We start from the raw sequence: 23,634 nt of genomic DNA, 5'->3' as shown, positions 1-23,634 counted from the left end.
GATCATCAGTACAAAAATTTTTTTAAAATTCCCTTCCTGGTAATGACACCAAAGAAAGCAAGGTAGAGTCCAAAAAACAAAACAAAACAAAACAAAACAAAAAAAACTTGAAAAAGAATGTTCATGGCCAGGGATTTAGCTCAGTGGTTCCACCACCTGCCTTGTAAACACAAGGACCTGAGTTCGATACCCTGTACCAAAAAAAAAAAAAAAAGAATGTTAACAGTTGCTTTAGTCATGATAAATAAATACCAGAAACAATCTGTTGATCTGCATCCTTTGAGAAGCTGAAGTCAAAATTGGACAAAATATATCACAAATGTACATTTTTAGGGAAAATCTGGGAAGGGAAATCAGGTGAAGAATTGAGAGGGCCATCAGATCAGGTCTAATCTGGAATGAAGAAAGAAGGTTGGATAAAAGCATCTCAGACTGCAGTGCACAAGTTCCACAAGGCAGTTGAGAGTCTTTAAAGGTGTCACTGAAATTTTTTTTAAAGGTACATGACCATGGGCGTATAATACCCACATTTATTTTTTAGGAATATTTCTATTGATGAATTATTTTAATTGTATGAGTTTTATTATGTTGTACAATGTGTACTTAACGGAAAAATAGAGTGAGTCTCATCTCCAGGCTTCTACAGCTTTTGTTCATAACTTCATTAAAGTGCCTTCTATACTGTAGTTAAATTTATCTCTTCACTTGTCTCTACCCTTAAATGTTTATCTTTACTTGTCTGTTTATATTCTTCCTCTGGCTCTTACTATAGGCAAAGGCTTGAATCCAAACTTCCACCTCTGATGAAATGAGGGTAATTTCATTTTAAGGTTAGTGTTAGATGAAGATAACATGTGAAAATCCTTGGCAGACATGTTTCACCTTCATGACCTCCTTCTATTCTGGTTCCTTTTTATAGTCCTGCCCTGTAGCAGTCATGGTTGTCAAACTGTCGCTGGGATACTGTGTTCTCTCAACATTAATGGCATCTGTAAGTTCAAATGAACATTTCCAGCTCTGACTTCTATCTGCATTCATATTTCCCCTTGTCTGTGGAATATTACCACCTTCATAGCCAAAGTCAGCACTTCACCACTGTTCTCAGAAGCATATCACCCTTCCGGGCTATGCATTGCATGCCTCTCTTCCCTCCGCCCCCCACATCAGTCCAATGTCTCACCATGTCCTCATTTATTCCCTTAAAAACACTTCCAGCAAGACATTCCCTTAAAGGCAGCACCCTATTTCCTACCACAGTAAGCTCTTAATTTCACAGTTCCTTAGTTTTCAGTACCTACCCTCAATAATTTGGTCTCATCTTAACTATTTCCCAATGAGTTGGATTCACTCCAACATTTGACTTCTCATTAGAAAGACCACAGTAATATAAAGAGCAATTTTCTATTTGCAGAGTTGAGAATGACTTCATAATCCAAGGCATAATCTGTCACTTATCTGAGTCTATTTCCTTAACTCTAAAATAAATTCATTGGTTTTATCTACTTTGCAAAATGAAAGTCAGCTAGAAAAATGAAATGTCACAAAGCATTGTGATTACGTACAGGGCCATGTGCCAGTCTTAAATGTGCACATGGACAGCTTTACAGAACTGCCTGCGCTTTTTGCTCCCAAGGATGCTCTGACATCTGGAATGCCCCTCCTCTTGGATGATGCAAATTATGGCAATACTTCAAAGACTTCCTTCAGATTTACTGATTGAATTGGTATTTTACATGATACCAAAATTAATAACCATGACTTTAACTGTTATGTATGAAGGGCAGAGAGCATTTTGTTTCAAGTAGATTATAAGACTAAAAGCAAAAGTAGGTGTAGTCTCCCAAGAAGGAGACTGAAAACTGTTTCTCATCAAGCCCCTAAACTGCTTACTGAGCTGGATTTGCTTTAATTTCGGGGAGTAAGTATGGCTTTAATTTGGCAAGGAACTAAGAAAAAGCAATTTTACTGTCATAAAGCCCAACTTTGAATTTTGGCTGTAGACTCTGGACAATTTATTTAAACTCTGAGGTACAGATTCCTCAAGTTTAAGTAAGGATACTGTTATATTTCAAAATGTAAGTCACTGGCCAAGTACAGTACTTTCAGGAACAATCACCTATCCTTGCAAGAAAGAGCTGCTACCCCTTTGAAGGACTGTAAGATGCCTCTACAGTTACTTTTTATTTTATGAAAAAAATAAAACAATTTTATAACAAAATAACAATAGTCAGTACATTATGTTTAGTTACTCAGACATCGAACCAAATAGATTCTTACAAAGAAAAGATAAACAGATATTAGTATAAAAATTTTCAATGAACTAAGAGAAACTAGTAGCATAAATAAAATAAATTAGCATATATATTAAATATTTTTAAAACAATAGGAAGTGGGTAAATGAATGCAACTTGAGAATATAATGTTAAGTGAATTAAGTCAGACACACAAGCTTGACCCACCAAAGGTACATGCATGACTGTCCCATCAGGTGATTTGTTCCACTGGAGGTACAAACAGAACTAATCACTTTCATTGGTCTTTTTACTAATAAAATTAATAGAAAGTTTATAAATGGACCAAATCTAGTTGCTTGAATTACTGCTTAAATATAAAAATTAATACTATGCACACCAAATTTTAAACTTATTACAAATTTATTTCATTAATCTATATTCATGAATAGTCTGTCAATAATTAATTCTAATTTTAACATGGAAATCTTACAAGCACCCTATTGCTGATGTATATAGTGTACATTTACAACAGCTATACCACAAATTAGCTCTTACAATTTTTATATCATTTTAAATTTTCCTTAAGGAACTGTAATATGATATCTCATCTGCTAAATTGCCTTTCTTTGCATTATTGTGATCAAAGACTCACTGAGAAGCAGTACAAGCCTCCGGATGGGACAGTTACGTATGTCTCACCAGTGGTTCGTGCAAGCAGGAATGATGGAATTCAAATCAAAACCGCTTGTCAATGAGACATATCAATTACACCCCCGTTGTGAATGTGTTAAATATCATATGGTTTCTCTTGTGTGAGAAACTCAGAGCCTATAAGGTATATAAAATAAGGAGAAAGTGGGGAAGAGGTTCAGATGGTTCCCTAAATTATCTAGCCACTTTTTGGTTTTCTAGTTACTTTTACTAGTTAATAGTTACTTTTTGTTTCATATGAGACCCTCTACAGAAACTTACAAGGAGCCAGACAAAATTGCAGTCACGCTGCCCACTCCTTTTAGGTGAACTATAGTAAACTTTGCCCATTCTAATACTAAATTCTCCTCTCAGAAGGCATGATCCACCAGCCCCTTTTTGAAGCAGCAGGACTTGGGACTGAGCATGCTCAAGAATGTACCCAGTTCCACATGTGATATTTCCTGTAGGAATATGTTTCCCCACTAAAAGACTCTTGCTTGGGGAAACTGCTTTGGGAATTATTCCCAGTGCTCTCTTTACTTGCTCCAAGTAGTAAACCTTCCTTCACTCTTATCTTCCAGTTGTTTATGGGCTTTTGAATTGTGTTAAGTTACAAAGAGGCTACAGTGATCAGGGGAGGTAGTATTTAAAAAGCACTAGCCAAGTGTCTGGTATACACTATTTGCTCAACAAGTGTAACTGCCCTTTCTAACTTGCTCTCCATACAGTTCTACAGCATTCCATACTGCCTGGCGACAGTATATCTGCAATCAGTATGCTGCAGATTCTCAGTGCAAGGATAGGCATACACAAATTCTCCTTTTCTAGTGTTTTTTATTTGCACATTTAACATTCACAAATTACGGATTTCCTCTTTTCACAGGTCTATCATTTATAGGAAAGATCAAAATTAAAGTGGAATATTGAAGAGGACCAAGAGATTAACAGCAATGACTGCAGAGTACAAAGGCTGCTAAAGAGTGAACAAAAGCAGCATGTGGCCACTTCCTACCAGAGGACGTTGATTTCAGTAAGGAGAAGTCTTTACTCTTACTTCCTATCACTTACTTTAACCCCAATAGAAAAACATCCAACTTTCTTCTCACACAAATTCTCACTGAAGGCTTAGAAACATACACGTCACTGTAAATGACCAGATGCCTCCCTTCACTAAACACACTTAAATGGACAAGTTACACCTTGATGCATTAACCATTCCTCTGGAGAACTAGAACAAAAGAGGGAGTTTGATTCTTCAGATTTCAATAAAAAGGAATGTTCATGTGTGGTAGCCACTGGGAAGGGGAGAAAAAAGTGGATCAAGGAGGGGTGAGGGGAGCCAACCTAACTCTTATCAAAGTACAATGGCTTTTGTGTTCTTTTTAGATGCCATTGATCTGCAGTACTCCTAGTATTATTCAGAAAAAAGTTGTCTACCTCCAGTCAGTTTTAGGGTGCAAAGGCTATTAACAAGGGAACATATCCTGGGGAAGTGCTATGTTCAATTCATATATATAACAAATGCAATTCAAATTTGTGTCCTACTATATTCTCATCTAATGTGTCATGTGTATCACAAGTTAATTTTCTATGTAACCCTGGGCAATTTACTTAACCTTTCTGTGCTTCAATTTCCTGCTTCTAAAATGAGAACTGTAGCACTTGATTTCAAGGAGTAGAGGAAATGCACAAAACATTAAAGAACAGAGCTGGGCAAATCAATAGAGAGAGAAAGCAGAAGAGAGGATGCCATGGGCTGAGGGGAATGGGGAATTGGGAGTGACTGCTAATGGAACTGGACTTCTCCATGGTATGACCATGTTCCATAATTAGATAGTGGTGATGGTTGTGCAACTTTGTGAATATACTAAAAACCACTGAATTGTACACTTTAAAAGGGTAAATTTCATGGCAAAATGTACCTCAATAAAGCTGTTATAAAAATACCTAAAAAAATAGAATAGTGCCTGGTACACAGTACGTGCCCAATAAATGTTATTAGCTATTGTTAATAGTAATATTATTGTTTTATAATCCCTAGAAAGTCTATAGTTTTAATCAAAGCCCACAGAATCTAGAAAAGTATTTCTAATTTATATACATGGATTAACATTCATATATTTATTTCCATCCAAATGTCTCAGAAATGAACAATCTAGTTACAATTCCAGTGCTTCATACTGGACTAAAATAGCTGCATGCAATAGATGCCTTATTAAATCATGAGATGCTTAAGATAAATTCCAATGACTTGATGTTACTCACAAATTTGAACTGACAGATTTTCATCTCCAGGAATAAACAGGCAGTCAAAATCCAGTAAGTCGACAGATTAAAGTAGACAATTAAACCTCCACATACAGGCTTACTAGCTAGCATTCTAATCACATTTTGGAGGATACTTTATACTTTCTAAAAGTCAACAGTAAAATCCTTACCAGTCCTATGCCTTGTGACCTTGCCAAACAACAGAAAAATCTCACCACAATAAAAAGATCAAATTTAACTCACATAAGAAACTTAAGAAGCAAAAGACTTAACAATTCATGGTTGACTTTTAAGACCTTACTGTACAAACATATTGTCACTGTTTTTTTGAGACAGGGTCTCACTATGTAGTTGAGACTGACCTGGAACTCACTCTGTAGCCCAGGCTTGTCTCAAACTCATAGTGATCCTCCTGTCTCAGCCTCCCAAGTGCTGGGATTACAGGCGTGCACCACCACGCCCAGCTTGTCACTGAGTTTTTACAGTTTGAACAGAAATGAAACCAAATCTTCACCCTTCCTATTGCTAAAGAATACAAAAAGCAGAATTTCAGTCTCAGATTTGGAACAGCAAGAAAGCATCCATGATGGTGATGATGCCCCATGTTATAGAGCGATGTACCCACACTACACCTCATTTGAAGGATGAGACACCCCAATTCCTGCATCAGGATTTCATCTGTAGTAGTGCCCTGCCTTTCTGGTCCCATTTCTATAAACAGTCATATGTCTGTACAGCAAATTAAGAAAAGTTGTGCAGAGGGTTACGACTTCTAGACACTTAGCGGTCTTGTCACAGAAAACAATGCACTTTTTGCATATATTGAAAAATATATTTATATCTGACCATTCATTTTCAGAAAAAAAATAAACCTATAGTTTATCCACCCTCTCTCTCTTTTTGGTGCTAGGGATCAAACCCAGAGCATCACATATGCTAGGCAACTGCTCTACTAATGAACCACTACCCTTGGCCCTAAACCTTCAATTTAACCATTTAAAATCATTTGCCAAGTCACCTAAGAGCAAGAGATTAATACATAGAACAAGCTGCCTTAATTCCAATATGTAAAACTCACACATCCAGGCACACATACTCCCCGAGTTGTGGCCTTAGGAAATTGTAATCAAATGTTTCACCTGAGTTAACTTTGGTAGTCTTCATTCCCTTTTTGAAACATGGTTACTCCTTTAATTTTATATTATAACCATTTGGGCAGATTACAAAATAATTTTGGGAGAGAGAGATCTTTGGGACATTCAAAAATTTCAGATAACTGAAGTGGATGATTTAGAAACAATTTCAAAATTAGGATGAGTTTCAAAATACTTTCTTTACCAACTTAAGACTGAAATACGGGGTTTGTTCTTGCAAGGGTTTATTTTACAAATTAAAAAGTAAATTGCAATGAATATAAATATGTATCAAAAATTCTAGACAAGGCTTGAACAGAAGGGACTGATGCTATAATGCTTTATAATTGAGTGCTATTCCAAGAATCCTTTTGGCCTAGCACTGTTTAGAGAAATTACATTCTTAGAATTATGTATTTATATGTAGGTAGTCTTTAAATACAAAATGAATATTTAAACTCGATGATAAAGAACGTGGAATAAGAAATTCTTATCTTTATAAGTAACTGCATATTTACAATGAAATTTCTGCCTGACTCCTAAAGGCAACAACTTATATTACCTTAGGAGCTTTGTTTAGCTCAGAATCATCCTGTCCCAGACTCTCTGCTCCCTGAAAAGCCTTCATACTTTGTGCATAAATATTTCAGAGTACAAGTAGGTGCACATGTGCAAAATGTATTTGTCTAAAAGAGAGCTAATTAGCTTTATTTACTAATAAAGTTAAAACCCAAAAAATAAACAGCTATTTCCCAACCCAAAAAACACATCTATTGAAAAAATTGCTAAGCCCACTCTGTAAAGGCAGCAGCTGTAAACTCAACTCTTCTTATGTCATGCATTATCTGCTGCTAACCAGACATCAAAACACTAAATCCCTTCATGTTCACTTGGTTAAATGCAGACTTCTGATTTAGCTTGACTTCCTAGTCAGACGCCAGACTATACAAAATAATGAAGAATTCTTTCTAGGTACACTGTATTGCTGTACCTTAAGAAAAAGGAATCACATTAGAGTCTTACCAATCTAAATGTCTAAGGTCTTCTACTATGTCCCAACATTAGACCACTGAAATTTTGAATCAAAGGAGAATTGCATGTCAAGCGCCGACATCTTAGATTGCATATGCAGAAATAGGGAGCAAAATTAAAGACTAAAAGCTAGTTATGGTGGCATACTCCTAGAATCCAGGCACCCAGGAGGCTGATACAGGAGGATCACCAGGAGTTTTGAGGCCAGCCTGAGCTACATACTGAGTTTGAGGCCATCCAAGACTACACAGAAAGATCCTCTCTCAAAACAAAGCAAAACAAATTAAAAACTAGAGAGTTAACTGCAAGTGCTTGTTGTTAAGCATGACAGATTAGTGACTACACAAAAACCCCAAAGAGACTTGACTCTTTAGATATTTTGTTTTTTTAAAGCATTAAGTATAGAATTTCCTCTGATCAATCTATGAAGATTAGCATGTTTTCCCCCTATGCCTATGACCCCCCTCACTAATCTCTACCATTGCCTTTTTAAGCTTAAAAGAAAGAAAATGGATCTGGATTATCTATTCTTATTTATGACAAGAGGCATATTCTAATAGTCATAAGGCAATATGTTTAAGAACTGCACCTGAACTAATATTCTCAAAGGTGAAAATAGTTACCAACTCTATTCAACTTGTAGGATGTATTCATGTGCTTCCCGAGTCATTAGCTGTCACCCGAATGGGCCAGTGACTTCATCATGCCTTTAGGAGGCATTATACTGTGTATAGTATGCACATGTACTTGAGAGAAATAACATTAAGAGGAAAAGGACAGCCTTGCAAACATCGGTTCCTTATATAAGTGACAACAGTGCTATATGGCTCCCTTTTAATAACCTCTAAAAATTGACAAAAGGGCTAATGTCAGAGCTCCACGGTGAATTGTCTTTCCGATGAGCCTTCAGTTCATTGATTTTAAATTACCATTTTCCAATTTACTGAGGAGTAAAGGTGAGAATCATCCAACTGATGACAAAGTAGAATAGGAAAACAGGATACACAGCAAGGGCTTTGCGATTTGGAGGCTGGCTATCAGCAAGAAAAGCTGTAGAGGCTAAACAAAAGAAAAAGGAATATTTAATACAAGAATATTATCATAACTACTAACGTGTGTATGCTTGGTATAATCTGGAATATACAATTACACTAAAAGTTCAGTTCTATTTGTGACCCAAAGGGAATCATACTAAAAGTTCAGTTATAGGGCCAGGGATTTAGCTCAGTGGTTCCACCACCTGCCTCACAAGCACAAGGTCTTGAGTTCGATCCCCAGTACCCCCCCAAATTAAATTAGAAGCTAGTGAACACTTCTTGCTTAAGCTGAAATTTAAAGAGAATTTTAGGAACATGAAAAAATGAGCATGCAGCATTCATCACCACTGTACAGGTCCTTCCTCATCTTTAGCAAAATTTTCCATTCAAGCAGAAAAGTACTACAAGTACTTTTTAAAGTCCCTAATCCAAAAGTCCAAAATGCTCCAAAATCTAAAACTTTCTGAGCACCAACATGCCACAAGTGAAAAAAATTCCACACTTGACCTCATGTGACAGGTTATCATCAAAACACAGGCACACTAAAATTACTTTAGGGCTATGTTTTTAATTCTTTTAAGTTGCCTATGAAATATAAATGAATTTTATGTTTAGACCTGGGCTCCATCCCCAAGAGATCTCATGATAAATCCAAAGGAGGAAAAAAATCTAAACACTCTGGCCTAGGCATTTGGGATAAGGGATACTCATCCTGCACACAATGACACTTGCAGCCTACACCAGAATGTGGTATGGTATAGTTCCTAAGGGTGCATGATCTGTTTGGGTTTGAAACTTCACTCTCCTACCCACTAGTTATGTGTCCTAGGATAAGGTGCTAAACTTGTCTGTGACTATCCCTCATATGTATGATGGGACTAATAATAGTATTTGTCTATTAGGGTTGCTGTGAGATTAAAAAGATAATATATACAAATCATTTACAGTGATACCTGGCCAAAAGAAACAATCTTTAAATACTATTATTTTTATAATGATTTAGTTTATCAGAAAAAGGTCCAAGTCATTTCACAAGTCATTATGTCCTACATATATCAGGACTGAGCTAAATCTGGTGTAATTTACTTACCCATCTCTGTCTATTATTTGAGGAAAAAAATAAGGAACTCTCCACATCTTGTATGTCCAGATACCCAACTCAGATACAATGGACATCATCCCTAGTGATGTCTACTTAGAGCAGGGGATTCTATGGATGACAGTGGCAGGAATTATACCACTCCCACATGACTTTGCTCCTAATCAGCTCTTCATCTTTAATTCATGCTTTGGTCTGTTCTGCTATTACAGAGAAAGGACATACTTACCAACTATAGACCAGGCAAACATCACAACCACAACAAAAAGCCGAACCATGAAGTTTATTGGTCCTTGTTCTGCCAAAAGGACCAGGCGGCAAATCAGCATTGCCACTGTCAAAGGAAGTATACAGTAACCCAGCACACAGAGGCTCTGGAAAAAAGATCTAAAAACAGCATACATTGACAAAGATCATAAGCATGGCTGAATGGTATCATGACTCAGCTGATTACATAGATTCCTATACATCTGTTGTCTCCCTCCTGATGCATTGTACTAATACCTGAACATCAGTTTTATTAGATTAGTCCTCTGTTTTAAACTCATGCTTTCATCTTCCTTCCCCGTACTCTTCCTCCTCCCCTCTTAAACCAGATGATCTATATTTAGTACCAGATGACTGACCTCAACAGCTAATACTAGATGATCTACCTTAATACCTAGAGACCCTCTTCTTTCCCTGAATCCCTAAGATGGTGGTTCTTAATCATTTCTAGCTACAAAACTATCAGTTTCCCCAAAATGTAAAAATCTGCCTTTCATTTCAGGGGCTAGAGAGGACACTGAAACTTATCAAAGGACCTCCAAGTAATTTGAAGTAATTTAATTCAACCAGTTTATCTCTATTCAGTGGTTTAAAGAAAACTTTTTCTTTGCTCCTCAATTACTTTTTCTTTTTAAAAAATCTAAATAGCCTTCTTCCTTAAAAGATAAGATATGCTACCTGACAAAGAAAAAGAAAAGGTACATTTTAATAATACTCACATATTTCCTCCAAGAAGTTTTGAGTTGAGGGTGATGGTTACTGCACCAAACCAGACAATGACAAAAACTTCTGCAAATTGGGGCCCTCCATCTTTTTCACTATCCACAGATCCTCTCTGCAACATTCTGAGACAAGTAAACAGCATGAGGATTGTCTAATCTTTTATTTAGCGCAACAAACTGAAGGTATAGGTTCTCAAACTCTGAACCACAATGCTGTGCTGTACCTCAGCTGAACATCTATGATATGTAGGTCACACTGAAAGGAAAATGCCAAAAGTGTTTGGCAAGGCTCCCTTACTTAAAATTCTGAATGTGTAAAGGTACAGGATCCCAATGATGAATGTAACTGTATTATATACCTAGATTGTACCAATAAACTCAATAAAAAGAAAAAAATAAAATAAAATAAAATTCTGAATGCCTCAGGAGAATAAGGGTGCTCCATTTGACTTTGCTGGAATGTTTAATACATGACTGAAGACCTTTTAGTTCAGAGGTTATAAACTGAAGGGCCAAACATGGCTCACAGACAACGTTCTTGGTTCATACAATATTTAAAATGGTTTTTACTTTAATTTGATATGATTTTAAAATTGGGAGGTTTCACATATGTAATTCCTAGGCTGGGGGTGTACCACAGTGGTAGAGCACTCGCCTAACATGCATGAGACTGGGTTTGATCCTTAGTACCACAAAAGGCGGGGATTTGGGGGAATACATATTTATAGATTTTCTTCAAAATCCGGATGACTTTCTCATGCTAAACCTACATTCTAACACGGTTAACAATCAGGTGCAGCAATCTCGGAAGCAAAGGTCATGATAACGTATATATAGGTTACTTCTCTATTAGACACATCTGATTTGTAATTCTTGAGTTAAAAGTTTTAGGTCAGATACTTAAAAATTGAAATGGCCTATAAATATATGTAGTTGCCGTGGGGGGAGGGTACTAGGGATTAAACCCAGGGTCTTCTTACTGAGCTACATCCTTACTCCGTTTTGTATTTTTTTTTAATTCTGAAACAGGGTCTTGGTAAGTTTCTAAGTTACCCAGGTTGGGCTTGAACTTGCAATCTGCTTGCCTCAGCCTCCCAGAATGCTGGAATTACAGGTATGTACCACTGTGCCCAGTTGCTATTTTTTTTTAAATCAAAACATACAGATCATTACTAAGTGACTCTGATTTGAAAATGAGTAGTCGAACAGTCACTTAAATATCCTTTACCTAAGACTTTTACAGATGTAGAAAGGTTTGAATTCTGGATTTAGAATACTTGGATTTGGGTTTTTTTTTTCCAGAAAAATGATAAATAATAGGAAACCCATAACTTCCTCTTATTACATAGCATGAAGAAGTCTTGGCCAGCTATGCTGCTTGTCAGGATGTACAGAATTTAAAATTCTATAGCTGTGCATATTCCAAGTCCTGACAATCAGATATAAAAAATATGCCGGCACTTATTTATTGTCTGGAATCTCTATTGCTTTAGCATGGTATGACGGAAAGAATATTAAATAGTTTGAAAAGCAGAAGACCCAGACACTGATCCTAGTTCTGTCACTACATGTCTTGGGACTCTGGTTTTCTCTGCAAATTAAGTGGTGTTAAGAGCTTCTAATATAAATCCATCCATCAAGGCACTGAATTGATTCCCTTGATATAGTTATTAAAGGAATAAGAAAACTTCATTATGATCTAAATTAGCATATGCTCAATTTAAATTGAAAATTCAGAGCTGGGAATGTAGTTCAGTGAAGCACTTACCTACCATGGGCAGGCAAAAAGTTTGGATGCCCAGTATGGGGGGAAAGAAATCAGAAGGGGCTGAGGATGCTTGGGATAAAATTTACTGGTAGAGTGCTTGACTAGCATCAACAAAGCCCTGGTTTGCTCCCTAGCACCATGAAAAAAAATTAAAGAGCCAATAAGGAACTTACTGTGATTAGAATTATAAAGGATTAGGGCTATGAAGCAGCTTCCTTTTACAGATATGGAAGAGAAGATCCAGAGAGTTAAGTGGGAAGAAATGTAATGACAGAGAGAATAGGTAGTCAGAAAGCTGAGGTTGAATTCTAGGTCCATCACTGATTACACGGTCTAGGTTAAATAAACAACCTCTCTGAACCTGAGCTTCTTTGTCAAAAAGGGAAAATAATATTGATTCCTTGTTATGAGGACAAGAGACAATATTTTAAAAATTTCTGTAAACAGGGAAAGATCATTTTACAAACTTCAGTTATTAGTAGCCCAAAATCACACAAATAGCTGATAGCAGAGCCAGGATAACAATCCAGAACTACATCCTAGTGCAGTGTTTTTCCCATCTATCAGTGGTTATATGCCCGCCCGTCTTCAATGGAACCTTCCTCTCCGGTCCTCCCTCTTTGTACACATCATATATGGGAAAGCATAACAGTTTGAAACATGATCTAGCTTTTAACTCTACCATTTGTATTCTGATTTCTTCTCATATTTTAATAAGATTTAAAGAGAATTAATAATGCTTTTAAAACTATAGCTGTTTCTTTCATTTGGTTTAATAAAGAGGTACATGACAGCAAATAAATATTTGTTGAATAGACATAGCTAAAACAGATTAAGAAGCTGGTTGTGGTGGCACAAGCCTGTAATCCCAGCATTTGGGAGGCTGAGGCAGGAGGAAGACTGCTGAAAGTTGGCCAGCCTCAGTTACGTAGTGAGTTCAAGGTCAGTCTGAACTGAATAATGAGACCCTGTCTCAAAACAAACAAACAAACAAACAAACAAACAAAACCCAGAATGAAACAGACTAAGAAATCATTGTAAACAAAAATGGCCAAACTTTTCACTTTTTTTTTGTACCAGGGATCAAACTCAGGTCCTTGCTCTTGTGAGGCAGGCAGAGGAACCACTGAGCTAAATCCCCAGGCCCCTTTTCACATCTTTAATTCCATCATTTTTAATTGATCTAGAAAGCTTCTTGACTTTTTCCATTAAATACATAAGGAGTACAGTAAGCTGCAGAAATCCTCAATAAAATACTTAATCAAAATTTCCCTCAACTTTGAAACCCCGCAAAAAGTCTAGTCTGGCTCAGATGACAAACAAAATTAATATAAATACTCACAATGCAAGAGTCACACAAAGTATCAAGGGACCCCACAAATCCCCTACAAGGCAAGGAAAGACAAAAACATTACTAAGAAACACACATGTAGTATTTTCTGTCTTTATTCTAATATCTAGCTCCCATTCTTAGACTCCAGACATCCAGGCTCTGTTTGCTCAAGTCTTCTCACCTTTCCCATTCCCCTACTTACCCTTTGCTCTCTCATTCTGAATACAGTTTTTCACTTATCCTTTAAATTTTGTTCACTTCATACCCCTCAAAAACCCCTCTCCCTACCTACTAGGCCACATTCCAACATGGAATTAAAGACCAATGGACCAGCAATTGGAAGACCTAGGTGTCCTACCCCACATTCTCAGAAAAAAAGATTACTGCCATGTCAGTTCATCAACGTGAGGCTGTATTAGACAGACAAGGCAAAGACCGCCTTGCTCATTTCACACATACAAAACATGGAACTCAGAAGAAAGTGACTTGCCCAGGTTTACAGATACAGATGGAACCAGAACCTGAGTCTGCTGACTCTTAGTACAAAATTCTTGCCACTATTCCAGACTGCTTCCTTTTTATAATTATTACTATAATGAACTAAAGGAATTGGGTGTTCTAGGTGAAAAAATAGTCCCCAGTATTGGTAACTTCACAAGGTTAAACTTTAACAAATCACATGTGAAACCTTTCTGTAAACTATAGAAGGCTCTGCCAACATCAAATCTAGCAAACAGTGATCCTCAATCAATAGCTGCTGACTGATTAGTACGTCAACAGTTCAGGGGCGGGGGATTTAGCTCAGTGGTTCCGCAGTCTGCCTCCCAATCGCAAGGACAGGAGTTCGATCCCCAGTACCAAAAAAGAAAAAAAAAAAAGATGAAAGCTTGGCATGGTGGCACATGCCTGTAATCCCAGTACTCAGGAGGTTGAAGCAAGAGGATCGCTGTGAGTGAGTTCGAGACCAGCCTGGGCTACATAGTGAATTCCAGGTCAGTCTCAACTACAAAGTGAGACCCTGTCTCAAAAAAAAAACCAAAAACAAACAACAACAACAAAAAAACAGTTCAGCAACACACAGCTATTACAGCAAAATTATGTTCCCCAACTGACCCAAAAAAGTGTATATATTCCAAGGGCCAAGGATGTAGCTCAGTCGTGGCACGCCTGCCTGGCAAGTGCAAGGTCCTGAGTCCAGTCCCTGGTACTGAAAAATAAAGTGCGTACAATCCACTTCTAATTTGAATCTCACATGTACATAACTTTTCCTGCGATAAACTTGGTTTTTTTCTCAGTTATATAGGTAATTTTGACTCCAACATGGAGTGTTTGGAAAAGAGGTAAAAAACCATAACCCTACCACTCTAATAAAATTATTATTGGTCTCATTAAATTTTGAAATATTAATTGAAGAAATGAATTCAAGTAAAATGACATTAATACAATTAATTAATACAATTAATACAATTAATGCAATGAAGATTTTTAATTCATAAAAATCCATAACTATTTTAGCTATCTTCTATTGTTAAAAAATATATAACACAAAATGTATCACTTTAACCATTTCTAAGTATATAGTCAAGTGGCATTAAGTGCATACTGTTGTACAACCACCACCTCCATCCCTCTTTAGAACATTTTCATCTTTCCAAATTTAACTTAGTCTAGGGCTGGGGACTTAGCTAAGTGGTTCCTCTGCCTGCCTTGCAAACGCAAGGACTCGAGTTCAATTCCCGGTACCAAAAAACAAAACAAATCAAAACAAAACAAAACAAAAATTTAAACTCAGTTTTACATTTTTCATCACTGAGACAAAATACCCAACACCCAAAGTTAAAGGAAGAAAGATTTATTTAGCTCACAGTTTGTAGAGGTTTTAGTCTATAAGGCAGGGTGGATGGGAGATAGGCATCGCAGAAGAGAAACACAAGGTATCAAAAGCAACAAGAGACGCTGACAGCATCTTTCTGCCCCTTTTATCTTATCCAGCCTTCTTGGGGCAGGGACCACTCACATCTTTAATCTCAGTGCCCTTGAGCCTAGCACTGCACCATGAATCAATTTTAGCATCACATACTCTAGATCCAGCCATCTCTGAAAAGGTCCTGCCTATGACCACATGCGGCTTTGGGGGGTTATCTAAACACAAATCATAACACTCACTAAATAATAACTCCCCATCCCTACACTCACAAAAGCCCCTGGCTACCACCATTCTATTTTCAATCTCTATGAATCTGACTAGCCTAAGTACCTAACAGTATCTATCTTATATGTCCTTTTTTTTTTAATATGTCCTTTTGTGTCTGGCTTTATTATCACTTAGCAAATGCTGAACATTCCATTCACATATGTATACCACATAGTATACTATACTATACCATACCATAATACCACATTTTTGTTTATTCATCAGTTTCCACCTTTTAGCAACTATAAATAATGCTGCTATGAACAAAAGTATAATTCATTCAAACCCCTGCTTTCAATTCTTTTTGGTATCTAAAAATGGAATTACTGGATCATATTCTATGTTTAATTTTCTGAGGATCTGCCATACTATTTTTCACAACTGTACCATTTCATTTTCTCATTAGCAAAGCAAAGGATTCCAATTCCTCCACTTCCTTCCCCACACTTGCTACTTTCTGTTTTCTTGTTGTATTTTTCTGGTACTAGGGATCAAACTCAAGACCTTGTTGTTTGTGAGGCAGGTATGGCATCCCAAGCTCTGAGCTACATCCCAAGCTGTTTTCTTCATAATAACTATCCTAACAGGTGTGAAGTGGTCCCTCGTGGTTTTTTTAAAAAAACTATTTTTAAGTCATGAATTTTTCCCCTGCCACTTTGCCATAGGTTGTGCTAACAGAGTAGAGCAAAACCACAAAAGTGCAAATTTCCAGTCATGACTTGCCGTTATGTTAGCCCTTCTTTCCATACAAGGTTTGGGAGTAGATCTTCACATATGAAACAGCTAATACACATCATTAATCAGCTAATGCATATCATTAATTAAACTAGCACATTGGTTCTACACTGTGACTGGAGCCAACATGCTTTGAACTGAGCCACAGCAGCAGCTGAAAGGATATCTTCACATCTGGGACAGCAGTCATAAAGCAGAAAGGGTATTGAGCTGGAAAACCATTTTAATCCTGCCTGTGAGATCTTGACAAGTCTTGGAGAGTTTGTCTGAAACTCATTTTCTTATCTGTAAAAGAGGAACAATTGGGCCAGGGACTTAGCTCAGTGATTCTGCTCCCTGCCTTACAGGGGCAAGGTCCCGAGTTCAATCCCTGGTACAAAAAAAAAGGAGCAACAGCTCCCACCTCACCTCACAAGATGGGTAGCAAAGATTAAATAAGATAACACGCACATGCACCTGTGTACACGTGGGGAGGGGCACTAGAATAACAGCTACCATTTATGCCAGATACCATACTAGCTGATTTATACATGTTATCGTCTCTAATCCACATCTGCAAGATACATATTATCTCCACTTTAACAGGTGAAGAACCTTGAGCCCCAGAAGAGTCAATTCTTATTCAAGATCACAGACCTAGCCATGGAACCAGTATTCCAACCTAGATTTGCCCACGCTCTTTCTAATACACCTTTCTAATACAGTGATAATAAATCAGTCTTAAATCATGTGTCAGCTCCAACTCACAGTGCAGAAAAATTTGGATGCTGCCACTTACTTGACATCCCTGTTTTAGAGCTGAAATGCTGCTGAAATAGAACACTCATGTATGACATCATTGTTACTATTCTCTAACGACCTGATTTTTCTGATAAAGAATAATATGAAAGGGCCGGGGATTTAGTTCAGTGGTGCTGCCGTCTGCTTTGCAAGCACAAGGTCCCGAGTTTGATCCCTGGTACCAAAAAAAAAAAAAAAAAAAAGAAAAAAATAAAAATAAAATTGACTGCTTGAAAAGAAAAATGAGAAACCTAATAATTTTAAGAAAAAATTATAATAAATTATTGTGGTTTTGATAGAACTTTAACAAAGAAAGCAGTCATCACACTAATGATAGTCTTGAAAGTAGAAATGTCAGTGAAGGTACTAATAATTTGTTTGTCATTAAAGGGTATTTGCTATTATTCTAATTTAACATTTAAACATTTGCTTTTGCCTTGGAGATTATTAGTTGTTGGCTGAACAAAGTCCCCATATGTTAACTGCTTCTGGCAATATTTTTTGGCAACATCTGCTAGAGCATTTTCCAGGTGAGGGTAAACAGTGTTTATTTGTTGATAAAGATAATACAATAAGCAAAAATCTAACCCCTAAATTACATTCTGAATTTCTTCCAAAATTTTCATTTACACATACATATTTTCATCCTGAAAAATGTCAGTTTTATACCACAGAGCCTTTGCCTTATAAAATACTATTGATAAGGTACAATGAGATAAAACAAACCCGCAGAAATTTCATATACTTACAATCTCTCAAAAGAGTGTTACTTTTTCTTGGATATAAAACATGCATGAATTTTTTCCCAACAGCTTTTAGATCGCGCATCTGAAAGACACAAATAACTTGTAATATTGCAATGACCATGGTTGCCAAGTAACCCCTTCACTTATTTGCTAATTTTTTTCCAATTTCCTAGGAGCTAACTCTTTATTGAATTTTGGGGCTAATGCAATTTCAACCCTTTCACTATACAAATAAACCAAAGAGGTGAGAGTATGGTTTTTCTGTTAATTCCTTAAGTCAACATCCAACATTTTCCACAACTACCAGTTCTATTTTGATTTTGAAAACTCTGTAAAGAAAAACAGCCCTCCCAATATGATACTTAAGTAAAATAATATCATTAAAATAATATCATTATGAAAAATTGCTCCTCAAAACACAAAATGTGACATTCAGCTCATGCATGAGAAGGTCCCAAGGATCCAATTAGCCTGCTCCCTGGCTACCATTCTTTGTAACATTCCAACATTCACAATTTGATAAACTCAAGACATTTAAGGAAGGGTTCAGTAATACAAATACAGCTACTCAAAATACAGTGAAGATGATTCTGTCCTAGATCTTAATTTTTAATGGTTTGGTATTCCTTCAGGTGTACATAACATATTCAGCTTAACCAATATAAGTTGTTTCCAACTTTCTTCTATTAGAGAGAATGCTATAATGAACACCTTTGTATATTCAATTATTCTGTTAAAAGTAGTTTTAACTTTTAATTTTTCATTATGCTACTGAGAAGTAAAATCATTTAAAAATTTTGGACATTTTAAGATTCATAGTATTCATTATAGCCAAACTGTTCTTCAAAGATTGTGTCAGATTATTTTCTAGGAGAGAATCTTAAACTCCAACAATAAAATATAGCAAAAATCATGATGAATCAAACAAAAGTATTGCAGTTATTCAATCCTGTGATGCTAAAAAGAAGTTCTCTCATACTAGTCTAACTTACGATAGTATTCTGAACAGATTCGTTTAATGTGGAGCTGTCAAATTCTCGACTGCGAGATCTCATAGGAATGGTGATTTCTCCTTCTATTGGGATGTCTTGTGAGATAGATATATCTGAAAGGCCTGCAAACTGAGAAGTGATAGAGGGAAAAAATTAAATCTATAATACATTGGAGCATTCCTCAAAGACATCATTTCCTAAAGTAGGGACCATATATTTTTGTAGGGTTTTGCACAGTAGTTAAAGTAGGTAAAGTAGTTAAAGTAGCTCAATGTGATTTAGCATTCACGTTAGAAAGGTTGCATTTCTACTGCACTTAGGGTCCTTAGGTGGCTTTAGTGGCCTCTGCTGGATAAAAAAGAGTATTACATGACATGTAAATGGAAACAAATGTAAGTACCTTGGTTTATATTCTTTTTACCAGACTATGTCACAACCACAGATCAGATACAAATTTAAAAGTGAATAAAGAATGTGAATCTTAAACTCTTATGTTCATCTGCTAAATTTGATTATCAAGACCAAAACTCTAGAATTTACAAATTCTAAGAAAACAGAAGCAGCTGGGCGTGGTGGCGCACACCTGTAATCCCAGCACTCGGGAGGCTGAGGCAGGAGGATCGCTGTGAGTTCGAGACCAGCCTGGGCTACAAAGTGAGTTCCAGGTCAGTCTCAACTATATAGAGAGACCCTGTCTCAAAAACAAAAAAATTAATTCACTCTGAGTACATCAACATGGGTACAACACAGATACATAATATTAACTGAGGAAAAGTGCATTATTATCTTATAAATAAAATTTGACTCAAATATATGTCCGAGTATTTGTAATTATCATAATAATAATAGCTAATATAAAAAAAAAAAAAAACACCAAAAAAAAAAGAAAAAGAAAAAGAAAACAGATGCAATCTTTTCTCATACAGTTTTTCGCCCAGTGGGCACAATTTTTAGTGGGCAACTGCTGCAGATGAATGAAACACAAGATAATACAGTAAAATTTTAGAAAGAATGAGGTTTTTCCAAAAGCTTATGAAAATAACTTCTCAGCGATGCTCATAACATTTCTGAATATACATTGTTCTCTGTATATGATTTGAAATCATTTAAATAGTTTGGATAAATCATGAAATAACATTGAAATTTAAATGAAGCAATCCCTGAAACAGAAATATTAAACAAATAAACCTACAGTATAGTGAAATAAATACACAATGACACAGAGAACTACTTTAAGTAACTTCTAACACCGTAATTTGACTTCCAACTAGATACAGCAACCTGAAAAGTACATTTCCTCACCAGAACAATGAGAAAAGACTAGATAAACTACTTAATAACAATTTTCCTTGAAGCTATCAGAGAGCTGAGGTGGTAGGGCAACCAAGCAGCCTGGCTGTGAACTATAAGGAAAGACAAGTGCTTCCAAGCAGAGACAGGACATCCACATCAGCTTGACTATAATTTTTCATGAGAAGACAACACTGAGTACTACACAGATGAAGAACTCAGCTAAAATTTTACATAAATTTGTGTAGTATGAAATTAAAGAACCCTTAAAAGTAACAGCCAAAAGGGTGCTCACAGCCACTTATAGGATGTTCTGCAGACTCCCAATGGGTGCTCCCAAGAAAGAGTAGATGGAGGACAATGCTGCAGATGGAGGGGAAGGAAGCAGCTGCCCTTGGAAAAAAGCACAGAACTCCAGCCAGCCCTTTCTCTCAGATAGGAAAATAGCCCTAAAGCTGCTTGGGGAATGACAACAAATCTCTTTCTTCCAGAGCACAGGCAAAGAAAAATTCATTATGCCTGGGAAACAGGAAAAGAAAACTATCTCTACTCTCCAGGGAGTGACAGGATACCATTCTGGGCCCAGACCATTAGTTTCCTTCAGCTCGGGGAGAAAAGGGATCACTGAAGAAGTACCATGTAGGAAACAGAGACACACAGCAATCCTAAGGAAAAGGCAAGATCACGAAAACAAGGAATCACCCCTACCCATCCCTACCATCAAGCTACCAAACAAGGAGTAACAAGCAACAGCAGTCTACTGTTAGGGGAGGGGCGGTGATGGAAAACCAATGGCACGCGTGCCACACAGGGCCACACAGGGCTTTTTGTATCACTGAAAGCTCTAAAATGTTCACCATCATTGGTCTAGGAGCATCAAGAGAACCACTATGAGACCCAAGGCCAAAAGCAGGTAATGAATGACAGAACATTCAGAAAAACACTATAAACAAACAAGCACCCACCCTAAGCCCAAGGTGCAGTAGAGAATTTGAAACCGATAATGCTTTGAAGGTACCCTCAGCAAAGACAAAACCCACATAAAACTCAACTCCTGATTAAATTCCCAATGACAACTTAGCAAGTGAGATCACTTCTGGCAGTCTCTTGTTCTATACATAACATACAATGTCCAATAAAAAAGTACCTACCTACACACACACACACACACACACACACACACTCAAAGCAATCAATAAAACCAGGTTTGTGACAGGACCCAGATACTGGAATTATCAGCATTATTGCACTTAATCTCAATAGTTGAGCTCAAAAGAGGCTAGCTGGGCATAGTGGCCCAAAACTCTAATCCTATTAGCTACTTGGGAGGCTGAGGAAGAGTATCATAAGTTAACGACCAGCCTGGGCAAAATAGAGAGAACCTTTCAAGAGGGAAAGGGAGACAGGGAGAGAGGGAGAGAATATGAGAATACTTATAGTCTGATAACTGTGTACCAGGGGCTTTAGTAAGTGTTCATTCATTTAATCCACTAACAACCCAATAACTAAGTATTGCTATAGCTGTAAAACTTAGATGGGAAAACAGACACAGAGAATTAAGTAATTTTTCCCCAATATCCCAATATCACCAAATGTCAGTGCTTAGAATTAAACCTAGGCAATCTGATCTCAGAGTACACATTCCTAACCACAGTTCCATCCTGCCTCCCTGATTCAGTAGGCCTGCCTTATTTTAAGGCTTGCCTCCTAATAATTCCCAAAGTGATCTATGTGTTAATTCTGTACACACATTGACACTTTCCAATCTCTGTGCCTTTGTCCATGAGAGGCTATGAAATATAAGTGGAAATAGTCCAAGTTTCAGTCAGACCTAGGTTGAAAGTTCTCACCTGGCCATTAACTGGATGCAGATTCTAAGGAAGTTAAACCTATCTGTATCTCATTTCTTCATTGTAAGTAAAAAAAACAAGTAAAAGCTACCTAACTGAAATGATTGCTGTGAAGTATAGAAAATATGCAGAGGATATTTAGCACAATGACTGGCATACAGCAAATGCTCAATCACTGATAACACTTATGATCACCTGGAATTTCAAATCCTACCCATCCTTTTGAGGTCCTCTCAAATATAACTTCTACCATGAATCTTGATCACCCCAGTTGGACACAACAGCATCTTCTTTTAAATTTCATGTGTAATTTTTCATGTGTAACTTTCTCTTATGTTCAGCCTTGTTTTAGCAGTGTATATTTGTATCAGTCCTACAAGTTAGACCATAAGCATCACAGGAGTAGGACCTTTGCATTCCCTACAGCAAAAGCAACTAGCACATTATACATTATGAAGTTCAAGAAACATTTGCTGAATAGAAGCAGACTGGATACTGAATAATGAATGACCAGAACCACTGAATTAATTTATGAAAGCTTCATGGAAGACGGTGGGGGTGTGGATGAAAAACTAGCTAGCTGTTAAACAGCTAGGCATTTCTAACTATACCAGGACACCTAGCTCAGTCAGTCCCCTCACTAATCCCATGATGAGTTTCTATCACTATTTTCCACATGCTAGGCTAGCACGCTATCCCTATCTCCCATCTCATTCTTCCACTGCTATGTCCCCAATGGCTAAGTGTGCCTGGAACACAGTGGATGCTTGTATTTGCTGAATGAAAGAAGAGATGAACAAACACAGCCAGGAAACAGCAGGAGTAGAGTGAAATTCAATTGTCCACCAGTTCAGTTCTCCACTATGTTAAAATACCAATTTAAAAGAGGAAACAGAAATATCAGTTATTGAATAAGTATTATATAACTATACATTGGGAGTAGGGACATTGGCGCAGAATACTGACAGACTCCTCAGTTCATGGTATTGATTGTATTAGACACTTTACATTAAATTAGGTCATCTGATCTTCCTAAAAACTCTGAGACAGGTATTTTCATCTCCATTCAACAGACTATGAAGAATCACCCTCCATGAAATGATTTGCCCAAGTTCATACAAGCGGTAGCAGAATGGGTAGATTCCAGCCCAGGTAAGTTTAACAGTAAAGCTTGCGTTCTTTTATTTTTTTTATTTTTATTATTTTTTTCTTTTTATTGAGGTTATTGGTACAATCTAGGTATACAATACAATTACATTCATCATTGGGATTCTGTACCTTTACATAATAGGTCTTGATTCTCATTTTTCCCCTTGTCCCTGCCCTCCCTTCACCCCGCCTCCCCACTTACAAACATTTTATTTCCATTTTTTCAGTTTCTCATATTTTTTTCCTCTCCCTTATTACCTCTCCCCCACCCTTCCCACTTTCCTTACACCTTTAGCCCTTTACTTCCTATTT

At 36.9% G+C, this 23,634-nt stretch overlaps 1 protein-coding gene across 2 annotated transcripts in view; it reads right to left on the bottom strand.

Moving 5' to 3' along the window:
- Yipf6 (Yip1 domain family member 6) overlaps positions 1–23,634 on the bottom strand; it is a 107,993-nt gene that overhangs the window by 82,842 nt on the left and 1,517 nt on the right. Inside the window, exons 3-8 of one of the 2 annotated variants that reach the window (XM_010632181.3) lie at positions 19,034–19,162; positions 18,045–18,123; positions 13,596–13,638; positions 10,483–10,608; positions 9,726–9,883; positions 8,290–8,419 (exon numbers count right to left, since the gene is read on the bottom strand). In XM_010632181.3, the coding sequence (XP_010630483.1) occupies positions 8,301–8,419; positions 9,726–9,883; positions 10,483–10,608; positions 13,596–13,638; positions 18,045–18,123; positions 19,034–19,162 (654 nt within the window). In that variant the 3' untranslated portion in view covers positions 8,290–8,300. Of the gene's footprint in view, positions 1–7,585; positions 8,420–9,725; positions 9,884–10,482; positions 10,609–13,595; positions 13,639–18,044; positions 18,124–19,033; positions 19,163–23,634 lie in introns of those variants that run through there. The other variant, XM_010632179.3, reaches the window with a different exon arrangement.

The sequence above is a fragment of the Fukomys damarensis genome, unplaced genomic scaffold, assembly GCF_012274545.1.
Source record: "Fukomys damarensis isolate Sample0158 unplaced genomic scaffold, DMR_v1.0_HiC HiC_scaffold_39, whole genome shotgun sequence".
NCBI lineage: Eukaryota > Metazoa > Chordata > Mammalia > Rodentia > Bathyergidae > Fukomys > Fukomys damarensis.
The sequence above is the reverse complement of the archived record's forward strand: the minus strand, read 5'-3'. Positions and strand labels throughout refer to the sequence as shown.